Source organism: Ursus maritimus, unplaced genomic scaffold, assembly GCF_017311325.1.
Source record: "Ursus maritimus isolate PB19 unplaced genomic scaffold, ASM1731132v1 scaffold_27, whole genome shotgun sequence".
NCBI classification, from domain to species: Eukaryota; Metazoa; Chordata; class Mammalia; order Carnivora; family Ursidae; genus Ursus; species Ursus maritimus.
This window is the reverse complement of record NW_024425230.1, coordinates 27,076,632-27,093,793: the sequence shown is the minus strand read 5'-3', so window position 1 is coordinate 27,093,793 and position 17,162 is coordinate 27,076,632. Positions and strand designations below refer to the sequence as shown.

Here is a 17,162-nt window from a genome sequence, read left to right as displayed (position 1 = left end):
AAATTTACATCAGAAACCAGGGATGTACTGTATGGTGACTAACATAATATAATAAAAAATCATTATTAAAAAAAAAAAAAGAAGAAGTTGTGGTCCATATATACAAAGGAATATTACTCAGCTATCAAAAAGAACGATTTCTCAACATTTGCTGCAACATGGACGGCACTGGAGGAGATAGTGCTAAGTGAAATAAGTCAAGCAGAGAAAGACAATTATCATATGATTTCTCTCATCTATGGAACATAAGAAGTAGGAAGATTGGTAGGGGAAGAAAGGGATAAAGAAAGAGGGGTAATCAGAAGGGGGAATGAAGCATGAGAGACTATGGACTCTGAGAAGAAACTGAGGGCTTCAGAGGGGAGTCAGGTGGGGCGATGGGATAGACTGGTGATGGGTAGTAAGGAGGGCACGTATTGCATGGTACACTGGGTGTTATTCGCAACTAATGAATCATCGAACTTTACATCAGAAACCAGGGATGTACTGTATGGTGACTAACATAATAAAAAAACATTAAAAAAAGAATAATACAAAGATTATTAGTTTTGAAAAAGAAGAACAATTCTTCCCTTGAGGTGAGAGAAAGGGCAGGGAAATGGAGAAAGCTCTAGAGAAAAAACACTGATGGGAGAGCCATTATTATAGTCACATGGCTCTGGTGACATGTTCCTAAATCCATGTGATGTTGTCAGCCCCTTTGTCTCAGCTGTGCCATGGATCCTGCCCATGACCACAGTCAGCAGATTTATGGAATGGTGACCGTACAACTGATGAAGTGCTAGAAGTGTTCACTTACATTCCCCATCCCACTAAATTTTCATAATAACTCTGCAAAGTATAGAGTTTTAGGCCCAGGTCACATATTTATGGAACTCATGTTCTGAGAGGTTAAGAAGCTTGCCTGGGTCTACAATGTCAGTGAGTGGCTGACCTAGAATTGGAATCCAAGTCCATCTAACTCTCCCAAAAGGAGCCACAGCAACTTGGGATCCTGGTCACTCTTCCCTTCTCACTGGTTTCAGATGTTTTGATCCAATATGGCTGGAACATCATCTTTAGTGAGCCTAGGCACAGGGCAAGGTGGTAGAGGCAGTTTTTGTCTACAAAATGAGTTTAATTTGCATAATGTGACTCCCAGGGTCTCGAATGAATGAGGAATAAAAAGGAAGTTTGGGAACCTGGAATGTAATATTCTGACATAAAACACATTATCCTCTTATTGAGATGAGAAGGATCAGAAAGAAGCCAATACTGGCGTGCATCACAGGTTAACCCAACTAAAGATGGGACAATGACTTGTCCATAGTCAATGGTATGGCAGAAGAATACTATGGAGATGTGTCTTCCTGTCATCTTCAGAGCTCAGTACACAAATGCCACCATAAGAATAACTTGGGTGGTAAGTAGAGTGATTATGGGTGGGGCAGCCCTAAAAGAGAAACCTATCCCATGGAGAGCTACAAAGCTGTAAAGGTCCTGTCAGGAGACAGGTGGCCACACCAGCACAGAATAGCAGGTGGTGTGGGAACCAGCCCCACCTGTAGAGAACAGTACTGCCGGAGTGATCTCAATTCGAGGAGGGCAGGAGAGCCCAGTCTGGAATGGTGCTCTTAGGGATCTTAATAGAAGACATGATTGTGTATCACTGCTGCCACCAGATAGGGTGGCCTCTTGGTCATTACCAAGTTTCTTTATGATATCTTATAATTTGCACTTACAAATTGGGGCCTACTTAGTCTGTTGCTGTAGTTGACTCATATTTGTTTAGCATAACCAAAGACTCAGTCAAGCCTTGGCATCTTTTCCAACTGCAGGAGCTGTAGTGGGTTGAACAGCGTCTGCCCCCCCGCCCCAAGTTCATGTCTACTCAGAACCTCAGGACACAACTTTATTTAGAAGTAGTTTGTAATAAGTTAAGATGAGGTCATACTAGATTAGGGTAAGCCCTTAGTCCAAAGACAGGTGTCCTGATAAAAGACAAAAGAGAAGTCATAGAGGAGAAGTCTACCTGAAGATAAAGGCAGAGACAGCCACAAGCCAAGGAACACCTGGGGCCACCAAAAGAGGCAAGGAGGGATTCTCCTCTGGAGACTTCGGGGGGAGTGTGGCTCTGCCAACACCTAGATCTTCTGGCCTCTGGAACTGTGAAGAAATAAATTTCCGTTCTTTTAAGCCACGTACTTTGTGGTGCTTTTTTTACAGCAGCCCTAGGAAACTAACACAGGAGCTGAGGTTGTTCTTCCTAAAGGGACATGTTGAGGGGCTCTCCAGCTCCTAGCAGCCCCTTAGGGTACCCCCATATATATAAGTACCAAGAAAAAATGTCTCCCAGATTTTGAATTGAGGGAGAAGTGTGATGTCTCCTGAGGTAGCATGGAGGGCTCAATGATAACAGCAGATAGAATCTGGAAGACCCAAAGGCTGCACATCAAAAGGTCTTATTGTATGGCTTCAGTTTGGCAAATTTACTGTCAGGATGTGGCCTCCAGTTTTGTCAATCTCAAGGTTGAGTTCACCTAAGCATGATTAGCTAAATCATGCTAATCAAACTCACAAGAAATAAAAATTAGGCTGCAAATGTATTCATCTGTACAGGTGCGAGAAAAAGACAAAGCTGCTCTTGCAGTATCCAAAATGCTCAGGTTCACGACCAGGGGCTAAGTCAGCACACCTGGAAGCTGATCAGTGACTGTAAGTTGCATGGATTCAAAGCAAGGAGGCAGAGTACTACCCAGTAAATAAAAAGGAGGGGACTCCATCCAGGCGTTGAGAAGCCCAGTAGCCCTCCCTGAACCACAGCAATGTATTCAGGCTTGAAAGTCTGTGGCATTCACTACAAGTTTCTAGGTCTCTGGCTTCTGTTTATATTCTGGGGCCAACTGCCCCACATCTACCCACATAGCTTTCCTAGGTGTTAAATAATTAAGTCTAAACTTGTTATATTATACTTATGTTCTGAACTGGCCTCCCTAAGTCCACAAACCAGGTCACCTTAACTAATGTACTGGGTTCTTCCAAATTCACATTTACAATTTGCTTATTCCCCTAATAACTAATACCACCTGTATGAAATTCCTCTGGCTGTTATAACAAATTACCACAAACTTGGTGGCTTAAGAGAACAGAAATTCATTCTCACAGTCCTGGAGGCCAAAGGTCCAAAATCAGTGTGTCAGTAGAGCTGTCCTTCTCTCTGGGGGAGAATCTGTTCCTTGCTTCTTCCAGTTTCTGGTCACTTCAGGTGTTCCTTGGCTTGAATCCACATCCCTCTCTTCTGTCTTTGTGGTCACACTGTCATGTCCTCCTCTGCTCTGTGTCTAATCTCTCTCTGCCTCTCTCTTATGAGGACACCTGTGATAGTATTTTTCCAACCACTGATAATCCAGAATGATCTCCTCATTTCAAAATCCTTCACTTAATCACATCTGAAAAGGCCCTTTTTCCAAATAAGGCAATACTCCTAAATTCCAAGGATTTGAGGTGGATACCTTTTGGCCTACCACACCGCCATTTGTGGATTTTGAAGACTGGGACCCATCTGTCTTGATTTATCTTCAGTGTCTCATACACGAATGGACTGAAAAGGTAAAGCAATCTTATCTCTAAATTCTAAGGCATCTCACTACCACTAAATACTACCAACATCCCTCTAAAAGGTAATCCAGAACCTCTATACCAAAGACTTCTCAAGCACAGGTCAACATGATAGGGTTTCATGTGTCCATGATTCAAAGAAATAATATTTCTGACAGTGAATTCATCCGTTCAGGTCAACCTGTCAGTATAAATGTAATCACAATCAGCATCATCTCTGACTATGATACCAAGTATCTTATGTGATTATCTTCTGCCCTACCTGTTCAAATCCTTTCCACCCTTTCAGGCCCAGCTAATGACCCACCTTCCTGGGAACCCCCCATGATACTTTCTTACCCTCACACCTCATGATCCTGTCCTCCTTTGAGTTCTTCCTGCCCTACCCAGAAGAATCATTTCTCCCTGGGACTTGGTAAACTCTTTCTGAGTGGGATTTTCTTTCTCAAATAAGACTCAATGCGTTAATATAGTATATTGTTGGACTTTTATAAAATAATTGTTGGTTGATGAATGTAAAGGGAACTCTTGATTGTTAGAGTGCAGATTACAGTCCACAACAAACAAAGACTGTTCTCTCTGCTGAGCCAGAAACAAAACAAAACAAAACAAAACAACACTGGTTTTCTTGGAGGGCCCAAGAGAAGAGAGGATATTTGTTTTGGGTCAACTGACTTAGAAAATTAGGTGACTGTCTCCTGGAGGATGAGATGTTTAACAGTGAACTAGAAGAGAATGCTGTCTCACATAACTGGTAACTGGTAAGACAGTCAGAAATCGACAGAAGTGATTTTCTAGCAAGAAGACTGGTGGGAACTACCGTCTTCCAGTAATGCACCAAAATGACCAACACAAAGAGAGAGAGGAGAGGTACCTGCTATATGTTCTCTAGGCCTTTTAGAAAACACGGAGTTGGGGTGCCTGGGTGGCACAGCAGTTAAGCGTCTGCCTTCGGCTCAGGGCGTGATCCTGGCATTATGGGATCGAGCCCCACATCAGGCTCCTCCGCTGGGAGCCTGCTTCTTCCTCTCCCACTCCCCCTGCTTGTGTTCCCTCTCTCACTGGCTGTCTCTATCTCTGTCGAATAAATAAATAAAATCTTAAAAAAAAAAAAAAGAAAACATGGAGTTGTTCCTTTGGCCACATACATGCAAATCTACAAGAAAGGTGATATTATGGACATCAAGGAAATGGACAGTGTAGAAAAAGGAACACACCACAAATCTTACCATGGCAAAACTGGAAGAGTCTACAATGTTACCCAGCATGCGGTTGAGATTGTTATAAACAAACAAGTTAAGGGCAAGATTCTTGCCAAGAGAATTAATATATGTATTGAGCATATTAAGTGCTCTAAGAGCCAAGATAGTTTCCTGAAGTGTGTGAAGGAAAATAAGAAAAAGAAGGAAGCCAAACAGAAAGGTCCTTGGGTTCAACTGAAGTGCCAGCCTGCTTCAACCAGAGAAATACACTTTGTGAGAACCAATGGAAAGGAGCCTGAGCAGTGGGAACCCATTCTCTATGAATTCATGGCATGGTAAGTGTAAAAACAAACAAACAACAAATAACAGACCTCAAGATTTAAAAAAAAAAAAAAAAGAAAAAAAGAAAGAAGACCCTGGTTCCTGGAGTCACATTTCAACTACAAGCCAGGATCTTCATATTGCTAAATGCAATGCTCAACCACCTTAGACAGACACAACTGATCAGTCATTCTTCCTTGAATCACTCTCTTCTCTCTACTTTCAGGAGACCATACCATCTGGTTTTTCTCTCTCCTCACCAGATGTTTTTTCTCAGTTTTCCTTGCTAGGTCCTTGTCCTCCTCCTCTTGACCTCTAAATGTTGACATGCCCCAGGGCTCTTTACTCAGACCTTTTATCCATCTATGCTCCCTGCCAGGGCCTAAGTGAGCTCACTCAATCTCACGGCTTAAAATGTCATCCACACATGCTGTCTTCAGAATTTTTATCTCCAGCCCCATCCTTTCCCCTGAAATCCATATTTGCATATCCAACTGCCTACCTGACATCTTCGGTTAGACATCTACTAGACTGTAAAAATGAAAACTGAAACACAATTCTTCATTTCCCCCCACCTAAAATCTCCTCCTCCTTCATCTCTTCCTCAAAAAATGGCAACTTCCTCCTTCCAGTTGCTCAGGCCCAAAACACTGATGTTCACCTTGACTCCTCTTTTTCTCTCCTATCCCACACCCAATCCATCGGCAAATCCTACTGGCTCTCGCTTCAAAATATATCTGGAATCCAACCACTTGACCCCCTTCCACTGAAGGAGGTCCAAGCCACCGTCTTGATCCAAGCCACTGTCCTCTCTCACCTGGATTACCAAAGTAGCCTCCTCACTGCTCTCCTGTTTCCTCTCCTACCCCTGCAGTCTACGTCCACACAGCAACCAAGTACACCTTCTAAAACAAATTAAATCATGCTGCTCCTCTGCCTTCAATTATCCAAAGATGTCTCAACAAATTTTAAATAAAATCCAAATTCTCACCATGGAATACAAGGCCCTGCAAACTCCCTTTCCAGTTTTATTTCCTATCCCCTTATCACAGCACTCTCCTTATACAGGCCTCCTTGCTGTCCTCAGCAAGTTATTAAAATGCCTGTATAATATTTTAAAATATAAAATATAACAGGTATAAAGAGGAAATTGTGACATCAATAATATAAATTCTGTGGGTGGAGGTGTAATGGAGTAGAAGTTTTGTATTTAATGGATACAAAGTTTTAGTTTTGTGAGATGACAAGAGTTCCAGAGATGGGTGGTATTGATGATAGCGTAACAATGTGAATGTATTTGAGGTCACTTAACTCTGCACTTAAGGATGGCTAAAATGGTAAATTTCGTTATGTGTATGTAACCATAATTAAAATTTTAAAAAATCATGCATAATATGCCTCAAAGGATAGGCACAAAAGGTAAATAATAACTATAGTAGGATTATAGATGATTTTTTCCTTATTGCTAAAAGTGTTTCCAATTTATGTATTACTTACGTGTGATTTTTATGTATTACTTCTACAATGGAAATACATCAAAAGCTGTGTATAAAACTTACACCTGAAACTTATATAACTTACACAAACACAGGAATAGACTCATATAGAGAACAAACTGGTGGTTGCCAGAGGTGTGCGGGGTGGGGGCTAGGCAAAATAGATGAAGGGGGAAGAAAACCATTATACCTAGTATAGCATTTAACTACATAAAAATCTGGAAATAAACCGTATGTGTCACTAGCTATGAACCCGAAACACCCCACTGAGTGTCATCAATTTTAATGGACTCATTTCCAAAGGAACTGGACAGGAGGTCTTTAATCTAAATATAGGAGCGCTCAGATTTTCAAGTGCAGACTGTGGATGCTACCTGACACAGGCCAATCATGCTATGGATGAACAAGCTGTTGTAAAAACTCCGAACATCTCTACACTGTGTCATTTGATAATGTGGTGTCTTTTGACATAGACCAAGCTACAGAGCTGCCTACAGTGTATAATTAAGGGTTTCGGATGTACTCCTGCCAAATGCCATTCATCTATGCTTGACTCTTCCAACAACTATAACTGAAGTATAATTTGTAAAGTGAGATCACTGTGTGAATTATTTTGTCCTGCTGTTTTAAGGCACTGCACAGTTCAGAGTAATTATTCTGGAATCCCTAAACCACAAAGCCTAATCCCATTATTTGATAGGAAAGGATGCCAGGACTCAGAAGGGTGAAGTGACTTGTCCAGAGTTACACTTCTAGTGCATGGAATAGTGTATGGGCTAGACTCTAGAAATTCTTATGCCTTAATCTGATGCTCCAGTCTCAATGTAGTTACAACCAGAAACGACTTTATAGTTTTTGTCCATAGACTGCAGAGCTTTCTGGTTACACTTTCAAGAACTACCTCATTTCAGCAATTAAGACTAAGTTTCAGGTGTTTAAAAAAAAAAAAAAAGAACAATTTTCGAAGGCAGATAGATTCCTGATAATCGGGAAAAATCTGAGTTGAGTGTGATACTTACATCTGTAAAATATTCTGTTTAGACACTTAAATTGTCTTTTTTGTCCCATCTACCCAATCCTCACAGCCATCCTGAGATAAACGGAGCAGATATAAGGACCCTGATACTTACAGAAGAGGTGAGCCACAGGTTCTAGAGATAATGAACAGGAGCCCATATGACCTGAGGTGGTACAGAAAGGGGAATGTACAATGGACTAGTCAGGAAAACTAGGTTCTATGTTCTAGTTCTGCCACTAACTAGTAACTTGACCTTGGACAAGTCATTTGCTTCTCTGGGTCCAGTTTCTTCGTCTATACAATGAGGATGCAGAATGTGTTAGCTGGGGCTATGAAAACAAATACATATACTAAATGGCTTAAACAACAGAATTTTTTTTCTCACAGTTCCGGAGGCTAGCAATCCACGGTGAGGTACCAGCATGGTGAGATTCTGGTCATGGGTTGTAGATGGCCACCTTCTTACTGTGTCCTCAAAGGGTGAAGAGAATGAAAGAGAAATTTTTCTTTCTCTTCTTCTTCCTCGTTTTAAAAAATTTGTTATTTTTTTAGTAATCTCTGCACCCAACATGGGGCTTGAACTCATGACCCTGAGATTGAGTTGCATGCTCTTCTGACTGAGCCAGCCAGGCACCCCTCGCTTTCCCTTGTTAGAAGGCCATTGTACTATTAGATTAGGATTCCCTCCTTATGACCTCATTTAACCTTAAGTACCTTCTGAAAACCCTATCTCCAGTCATGTTGGGGGTTAGGGATTCAACATATGCATTTTAGGAGGGACACAGTTCAGTCCATCATGGTTTCTGGAGTTCCTTAGCACAAGTCTGGAACACAGAAGATGTTCACAGTTGTCTGTGGAATGAGTAATTCTACCTTGCCTCCCAGATTCAAGAAACTGCGCAAGGCCTATTTCTAGACCATTGATCAGTGATCACCTTGAAGGTCTGTATGCTTTCCCTTTTCAAAGGCGATTACAAGCCAAAGGTGATCTTTGGCCAAAGCAGGTCTCTCACAAGGTTGGAGCCTTAATGCTTTTTTCAGAAAGTGGTACATTTAACTGTTACTTTCGGCCTTTGGGTATGACGTGCAATCTGTGCTACTGCACTTAGAACGTACAGCTAAATTTTCTAACAACCACGAAGATTACTGAGCAACTGGGGCCCTTCACCAAAGCACAAAGTACCTAGTCATTCCTACTTCACCCCTGAAGCACCTGAACGTGCTGTCTTAGAGCAGCTTTGGGGTCAGAAGCAGCCTCTGGTAGGGAGAGCCAGCTTACCTCAGGTCAAATATAATTCCCTCCAATGGTAATCAACTCAGAGTTCTCCAGTCATTATTTTTTGGTTTAATAGACTTATTGTCAAAAGCAGAAAAGTATTTTGGGGACTTAAATACAATTCCAACAAAAATATTCCAAGGATGATTGGAGTATTGCACTGGAGTTGTTGTATTCACACGCGAGAACTTTAGGAGTAGATGGTCTGAATTTCTGTAACTACTGTATTGGTTTATTTCTCCATATTCATAATACAATCCATAACTGCTTATACAGAGGATCCCCCAATTGTAATGGTTCAACCTACCTATGATCTTTTGATTTCATGACAGTGCAAAAGCAGTATGCATTCAGTAGAAAGCATACTTCAAATTTTGAATTTGGACCTTTTCCCAGGCTAGTGATGTGCAGGATGATATTTCTTGCTGCGGGGCAGCAGCAGCGAGTGGCAGCTCCCGGTCAGCCACAAGACCGCCAGGGTAAATAACCAACACGTTACAACCATTTGGTACCCCTACAACCCTTACTTTGTTCACCTAGAGTATTCAGCAAATTACATGAGATATTCAACACTTCATTATAAAATAGGCTTTGCATTAGATGATCTAACCCAACTGTAGGCTAATGTAAGTGTTTTAAGCATGTTTAAGGTGCACTATGGTAAGCTATGATGTCTGGTGGTAGGCTACATTAAATGCATTTTCCACTTAACATTTTCAACTTACAATGGCGTTACGTACCAAAGATCTGTAGATGCTAAATTTTCTGTGTTAGTAATTTCAAACCCAAATTTATCTTTCCTATTATAATTTTCATCTTCATTTGATCCAAACTGTCCAAATTCTGATATTCTCTGAACTGGGAATATACTGAGTTTTCTGGATTGATCCTATAGAGCAGTGGTTCTCAAATGGGGATGATTTCGTGTACCCTAGAGGACATTCAGCAATGTTTGGAGACATTTTTGATTATCACAGCTGGGGTGGAGGGTGGTTGTGCAATTGGCACTCATTTTGCTTGGGAGGGATGGCATCAGGACAGAAAAAAGTCCCAAACACTGTATAAAGTCCTAACAGCTTCCCAGGTTGGGAGAATTTCAAACTCCTTTTAAAAAGAATTAAGTTACTCCCTGTGCTCCCATTATTTTAGTGATTTCTATATATCCTTCCTCATTCCAAAACTGTTCTGAGGTGGTTAACTCTCCCTGTTGTGTTGACTCAATTTTCCCATATAAAGCTTACACAGGCTTTAGGACTGATCAATACAAGTTTCAGTTTAGGAGGAAAAACGATTCTGGAAGGACCAAGAAAAACTATCATGTTTTGGCAGTTAGAAGATAGGAGTTAAATTCCTAGTATGTATATAGCACTAAATGCTGAGAAGGATATTTTTTGAAAGTATAAATCACAGCTGGTGTCCGTAAGTAATTTATAATTTGTCTGAGAGAGATAGGCTCAGTGCCCAAGGGAGGATGGCTTCCATTACACACAGCCTGTGCTCAGGGCCTTGAGGCGGGCACAGCCCTCAGTGCTCTCCCTCCTCTGGCCAGGGAAGGAGGGGCAGAGCAGGAAGGGGTGAAGGTGGTCCTCAAGTGGGGACTGCATGGATAAGGGCTTGGAAGTGGGCACACACTAGAAAAGGCTGGGGGCAGTAAGTAAGCTAGTTAAGAGCTAAAGTTATGGTTTTATTCTGCAGATACAAGGGAGCCTCTGAAGGTATCCAAACAGCAAGTTAAAATGATTAAAGATGGCATTTACTAAGCACTTACTCTTTACTAGGCACATTCATTTAATTTCTTCCTGACAGCCCTGTGGCCTAGGTACTCTTCTTCCCATTTTACGGATGAAGAAACTGAGGCTCAGGGGGGTTAAATAACTCACTCAAGTCACACAGTTAGCAAGTATTAGAGCCAGGGTTCAAACCCATAGAGCCCACAGAACCCACAGTCTTAACCACTTCTCCAGGCTGCCTCTCGATAGGAAAGGAATAATGAGAGAGGAAAAGACCAGACACGTTTGGGAGGGTGCTGCCAACAGAGCATTTCAAGTAGAAGTCGATAGGGTCAGATGTTGCTGAGCCATCAGGAACGAAATCTGAGAAACAGCCATCGGATCTGTGATTAGGCAATCATGGGTGACCTTTAAGAGTTCCATTTCATTAGAGGGATAGGGACAGGGGTTCCTTGTAGGGTATCATGGGAGAAGTGACAGCAGAGAGAGCCCCAGGAAAGAAACTGACAATGAAAGGACAGGGAGAGATGGGAGAGAAATTCCCAACCTTTTCTTTTGAAACAGTGGAACACTTTCTTTATTTGAGGGACTAAGATATATTCACCCTGTTCTTCTGTTTTGAAGGGCAAGACTAACAAATTTCAGTAGGCTTGGTTAAAGGAGAATTAGCAAGTGTCACAGAAATTGTTTATTAAAAACACTGCATCAAATTGAGGTACAACACAAAGATTTAACTGTTTGAAGGGAAATTGTTATAGAGAAAGGTTACTTGACCTCTTGACCTTATATATACACTGCCTGGCCCGGCCTGATGGCAGTTTGGTAACTAAGGTAGGAGATCATGAGAGATTCACAGATCAAAGAACTTACCTCAGACCTGTTTTGAGCCAAGAGAGAGCAGCCGAAAGCAATGTGTGTATTACGGTTTTAGACGGAAATCCAGAGAACAGCTGCCTGATTCCAACCCCGACTTCCAAACACCTGGGCTGCAAAGGGCAGACTACTTATTAAAATTCTTTGTTTTAATGAGCTGTGGGAACCTGAGTTATCAGCCCCTGTTCTAGCTACTGGGTACTTTTTATGACAAATCAAAAGCAGTTTTAGGGAGGCTACATTTTTTTTGAAGGGGAATTCTCTCCTGGCGGGTAATTCAGACTACGTAGGGCAGTAATTAAAGCTGGGAGGAGGAGGAGAGGAGGAGGAGAGGAGGAGGGGGAGGAGGGGAGGAGGGCTCCCCATGGCTGAGGAGCACTTTCACTGACCTTATCCCATAACCGTGAACTCCCTCCAGTATCCCAGTATACTCAATTCTAAAGTGTTCTAAGTCTGAATTATTCCCCCCAACCCCCCCATTTTGCTTGGGCCCAAGAACTACTGCAAACAAAAGATGTATGACCAGAGTCGGGACAGCTTGGGCTGAAAGAATCTGTCTGTGATGCTGTTGGTACATGCTTCCTGTCGAAACTCAGACACTCGAGCTAAGTGGGCAATGAACTCTCACACTCTGGCTTAAACAGGAAAGATACCAACAGGTATTTAATCTTTAAAAAATGCAACAGTTTGATGCTGGTGGTGCAGTGATTAGTCTACCTGTGTGAATGTCCATGGATTCTTTTTCCTTTCTAGTAACTTAGGCCACTAGGAAAGTTGGTGGAATCTGGTGCCTTCTTTGGAAGTCTTCAAAAAACATGTATGCCAAATAGAGGGGAACCCGAACAGGTCTCCTCTTCATCCCTGGCCATCTCCCCATGTACTTTTTGCTGCCTTGTCACACACCCTGGCCCTCAGGTGACTTTCTTTCCATTTCCCTTTGTCTACCTGGGAGGTTTCTCTCCCTGACAACCATTTAGGACAAGATCCCTCCTGATTTTTCTCTACTTCCCTTGCTATTCCCCCAAACACACACATAGAGTCTTTGCATTTTAGAGTTTCACTGCTCACTCCCGGGAAGTGTAAGTGCTAACAAAAACAAGGAGAGTAGGAGGCTGGAAGGATTCAAGGATGCCACAGTGACTTGTCAGTTCTTTTCCACAACATCAGGGCTGGGAGTGAACAAAATAGACAAAATCCCTGTGCTCTGGAGCATTCATTACCTGGGGGAGACGGACAATAAACAAAACAACCAATTTATATGGTAAACTAGGAGAGGGACTACCGAATGAAACCAAAGCAGGGAGGAGGGCTAAGAATGATTTTGGGAGAGGGCTTAGTTTTAAAGGAGTAGTCAGACTTTGAGCCAAGCCAAAAGGTGAGGGAGCAAACAAAGCAGGTATCTGTGGGAAGGGCATTCCGGGAGAGAGAACCACTAGTGTTAAGGCTCTGAGGCAGGGGGAGCAGCAAGGAGCTCAGTGTGGATGGTCAGAGGCAGAGCGCTCTTCATTCTGCAATCAGAAGGAAAAAGCCCAAGTCCGAGCCATTGATCAGGGCTTGAATCTCAGCTTGGCTCCTTAAATCTCGTGGACCTTGGACTCTGCCTCTCCTCATCTATACACAGTTAACCACGAAGGATAATTGCAAAGGGTTAAAAGAGATACAGAATGTAAAAATACCTATCACAGGACATGGATTGTGCCCAGTTCCTACCCACCACACATTAGTCCCTTGCCTCTTCCCCCAGTTACAGGGCTCCTCTCATCTAGCTCCCACAGTGGCTGAATAAAACGTATCTAGAAGTATGCCATTCATGGGCCACTAAGAGTGCAAGATACATTACCCTGTGGAAGGAAAAAAAAAAAAAAAAACCCTGCAAACCATATTCATCTATGGGTAGTATTGCTGGCAAACAGGAACATTTCAGAATCCACATTTTAAAATCTAGAATTCACACCAAACTATTTACTGACTATTGCTGAGGGGTAAGATTACTAAAGATTCTAGCCATTGACCTTTTACCTTCTACATTTATGTAATGCTTAAGCATTTTACAATGAGTACACACTATATTTACAAGGAGAAATCACAGCATAGGCTAGTGTTGATTCGGGAGAAGTGATTCCCTGACCCTCTCCTAGATCATACTGAGTAGCCACTATTCCACCTCGCTTACCCAAGCAATGCCTGCCTCGTGGGACCTAACTTTAGGAACCCTCACACCTTCTATGTGGGGAAATTGGGTGCAGATAAGGCCAAAGGGAGCTACAGGGTTCACCGATGAAGGTCCTAGGGGCGTGTGCCTGGCCAGCAACTGTGAACTCTGGTATAGTTTGGAAAGGGGATGGATTAACTCATGGATTGTGAACCATTTTCTTAATAAAATTAAAACTCTTGCAATGGCTGCCACTAAGGAGAGAGAGAGACTGATGAAAATAAAGTATCTTAAAGTAGGCTGACTGTGAACTTCTTTTATGATTCAAGATTGTTGACACTGAAAAAAAAAATCTCATTTTAAAAAACACCAAGCAAAGAATACTAAAACAAAAAACACATTTCACAGCTAAGAAGATTACAAGGTCAGTCAAAGAGAGACAAATAAGCCAGTTTCCATGTCTTACTCAACGATGCGTTAAAATGTACACTACAACAGTCACTGCAATGCATGCTACCTATAGGTTGGAAAAATTTTAGTTGTTTTCCTCACCTCCAAAAAAACCCAGAAAGACACTTGGTGAGGGGGAAAAAATAATACTTAAGCATCCATAGTTGACCATATGGTTTTTCCCAGTTTAGGCATATGATTCAAGAAAAAAAAATGTAGTCCAGAAACATTTTTACATTCTTCAGATTGACCACTGCACCTAAAAGGATGCTCAGCTCTGATTAAATAAAATCCTGCTTGAATGGAATCGAGTAGACGTCTACTTCTTGTATGCTTTTTAATTATGAGATTTCTGACTAAAGAAAATAGTGATGGTCTACATAGGAAAACCCATTTCCTCTCCAGAAATCACCCAACACCCCCCTTAACTTTCTGCTGTTTCCCCAGTAACATCAGGACTCATCGTGAGTTTATCTGATCATAGACTGGAAATCCTCAGGGCAGAAGACTCCATCTCAGCATTTCCATAAACACCAGGAAATATGCTCTTCTAAAACCCAGTGTTTTCCATGAGGCAAAATGGTTATCCAAATTGCTTTACTGTCAACACAACAAAGTATAATGACAAAAGTAAGATCATTTCTAAAACCAGTTGCATTGCCCAAGGAAGAAAATAGAGCTAACAGAATTTATAAGAGAGTCTTATATTCCTACCTAATATTGGCCATCAATTTATAATTAAAAGCTGTAATTTCCAGGGGATATAATTTTCAAATAATCCCTTATATTTACATATACCTTTCTCACTACCATCTTAAATATGTGACCTGAATATAAAAGTTTGTAGCCCCATTGAGTGGATTTTCCATTGATGCAACTATAGCAATTTCTAAGTCTATGAGAACTACTGGAATGTGCAGCAAAATCCAGTATTTGCATTATAATAATGCGCTTGCAAAAAAAGATTAAGTATACATCCATAGCTGAATGCACAGATTCTAAGATCTTCAAGTGAATAATTGCTACTATCGTAGAGAGACTGGATTATGGTCCATGACTGGTCTGGATTCCTTCAGCCCATTAAGGCACTCACATACGAGTGTGATAGACAATGTTGTTCTTATGACTGGCACTGAGACCAGAAGCCAGTATGCAGGGTGGCAAGAAGACTGGAGTGGGATGCGATAATGAAAAACATGAGTGATTCATTCTATCTGATGCACATACAATTTATAGATTTAAATCTGAAGGGAAACAACTTTTTTGAACTTAACTGCTTATTTGAGAGAGTTAAAGGAAAGCATGTCTAGGATACCATTTTTTATAGGCTCGGTGCCACCTCAAAAAATTCCACACAGACCCATTCTGAAACAACCGTTTCTCTTAATGGAAATCCACAAAGATTGACGCGGAATCTATGAAGTGGAAAATCAGATCCAAGCATGTATGCTCTTGCATAAACTTGATCTTAATTAAAATACAGATGCAGTAGCAGCACCAGGGTTAAAGGTCCTTCCCAATGCCCCTCCACCCCAGCAATCAGAGGCACTTGAGTTTGCATCTTTATTCTGATTCTTGACTGTGTGACCTTGGGCAAGTTAGCTAACCTTTCTTAGTCTTACCTTCTTCATCTTCAACATGGAGATAACAAGTTTGTTGTGAAGATTAAATGAGATCATGCACAAACACCCTTTAGCTCCGTACTTGGCACATATGAGTATTTAAGAATGTGTCCTCTTGATTAGATGTGGCACACTGACTATAGATTACAAGCAATTAGTTCTGCTGCCATATCCCAATGTCTTGTGATACCCATATTCACTTTATGCTTCCAGTTTGTTCTATTCTTTTTACCACAGAATGGGGGGAGGGGCAGAGAAAGGTAATCAGTTACATATATCCCACTTTTTGGACTGCCGCTTGAAGCAAGGGGAAAAGCTAGGAAATTGGTAACCTAGACACTGAAAAGAAATTCAGTCTTTAGGATATGATGTTATAAGTGTATGGGATATATACAAATCATGTAATTTATAACATACGGAGCATCAAATCATAGATTAAATTTTAAAAGAACAAATGACAAGCAATATTAAAGAAGACAGGAAGAACCAGTATGGGCCTATCGCTAAGTATTAGTGACTGAACCAGGAATTGGTGGGCTAGATTATGGAAGATTTCATGGGGCCTGACTTCCAACAGGTGGCATGCTTTAGTCATCTTCAGATGCAAAACCTTAATGAGTTTGAGTATGCAAGTCTCGAGGATCCTGTTCAAGGCCTCCTCTCGGCAATCACGGGAAACAATTTTCTGGCCTTAAGCCTCCTTGGCAAGTTAGCAAGCAGGGAGAACTATGTGCACCTGTGTCCCCTGAAGGGGGTTCTGGCCTGACGGTGAAAGCCCACCATCCTTTCCTGACAGCACATCCTGCCGCTGTAGCGCCTCCAGACAAATGGGGGAAGCCCACTAGGAAGTGGTCACGACCAACCAAGCCACAAATGCTCAGGGTGTGGGATTTCCACCTCAGTACCACGCCTGAAAACCGAAAATAGGCGCCACTCAACCCATACTGCAATGGGATTCCCCCCAGCAGCAATCCACCCCCCCACCCCGGCTTGCATGTTTTATTAATAAATGCAAGATGGCACACGGAGGCAAAGAATGGGAGGTAAAGCTTCTGCAGCTGGACCCGAACCAGAGCAGTTTGCAAAAATAAATAAGAAGCATGTGACAAGAAGCAGATCCCCACGCTGGAGCTGAAGCCCTGGATTGCCCCACGCACCCTCGTCTTGCTCCCCTGGCGAGGGGCGATGAAGGTCAGTGGTAAGATCCCAGCCCTCCCGGACACGAACCCTGCAAACCTTGACCCGCCCCCACCCCCGCCCTGGCCACAGGACCCGGGCATCAAGGCGGGGAAGCCCTGGCCACGGCCGGCTTCGAGGACACATACCTGCTGCCTGGGCTCGGGATCCTCTCGGCTCTGCAGCGGCGCCGGCCGCAGCTCGCGCTACCGGGGCTCCCCTGTCCGCCCCCCCCCCCCCCCCCCCCCC

General features: G+C 42.4%; 2 protein-coding genes across 2 annotated transcripts in view; one reads left to right on the top strand and one right to left on the bottom strand.

The window, feature by feature from the left end:
- The window catches only part of TMEM266 (transmembrane protein 266), a 137,078-nt gene extending 119,940 nt beyond the window's left edge, over positions 1–17,138 (bottom strand). The window contains exon 1 of the mRNA XM_040642938.1: positions 17,063–17,138. The gene's annotated coding sequence lies outside the window, so the exon portion shown is untranslated. The remainder of the gene's footprint in view (positions 1–17,062) is intronic.
- LOC103682478 (60S ribosomal protein L21-like) lies at positions 4,072–6,158 on the top strand. The gene is made up of 2 exons (XM_040642618.1): positions 4,072–4,535; positions 4,704–6,158. Exons 1-2 carry the CDS (start codon positions 4,440–4,442, stop codon positions 5,136–5,138), a joined length of 531 nt encoding a protein of 176 aa, XP_040498552.1. The 5' UTR covers positions 4,072–4,439; the 3' UTR covers positions 5,139–6,158.
- Positions 17,139–17,162: the final 24 nt, after the last annotated feature.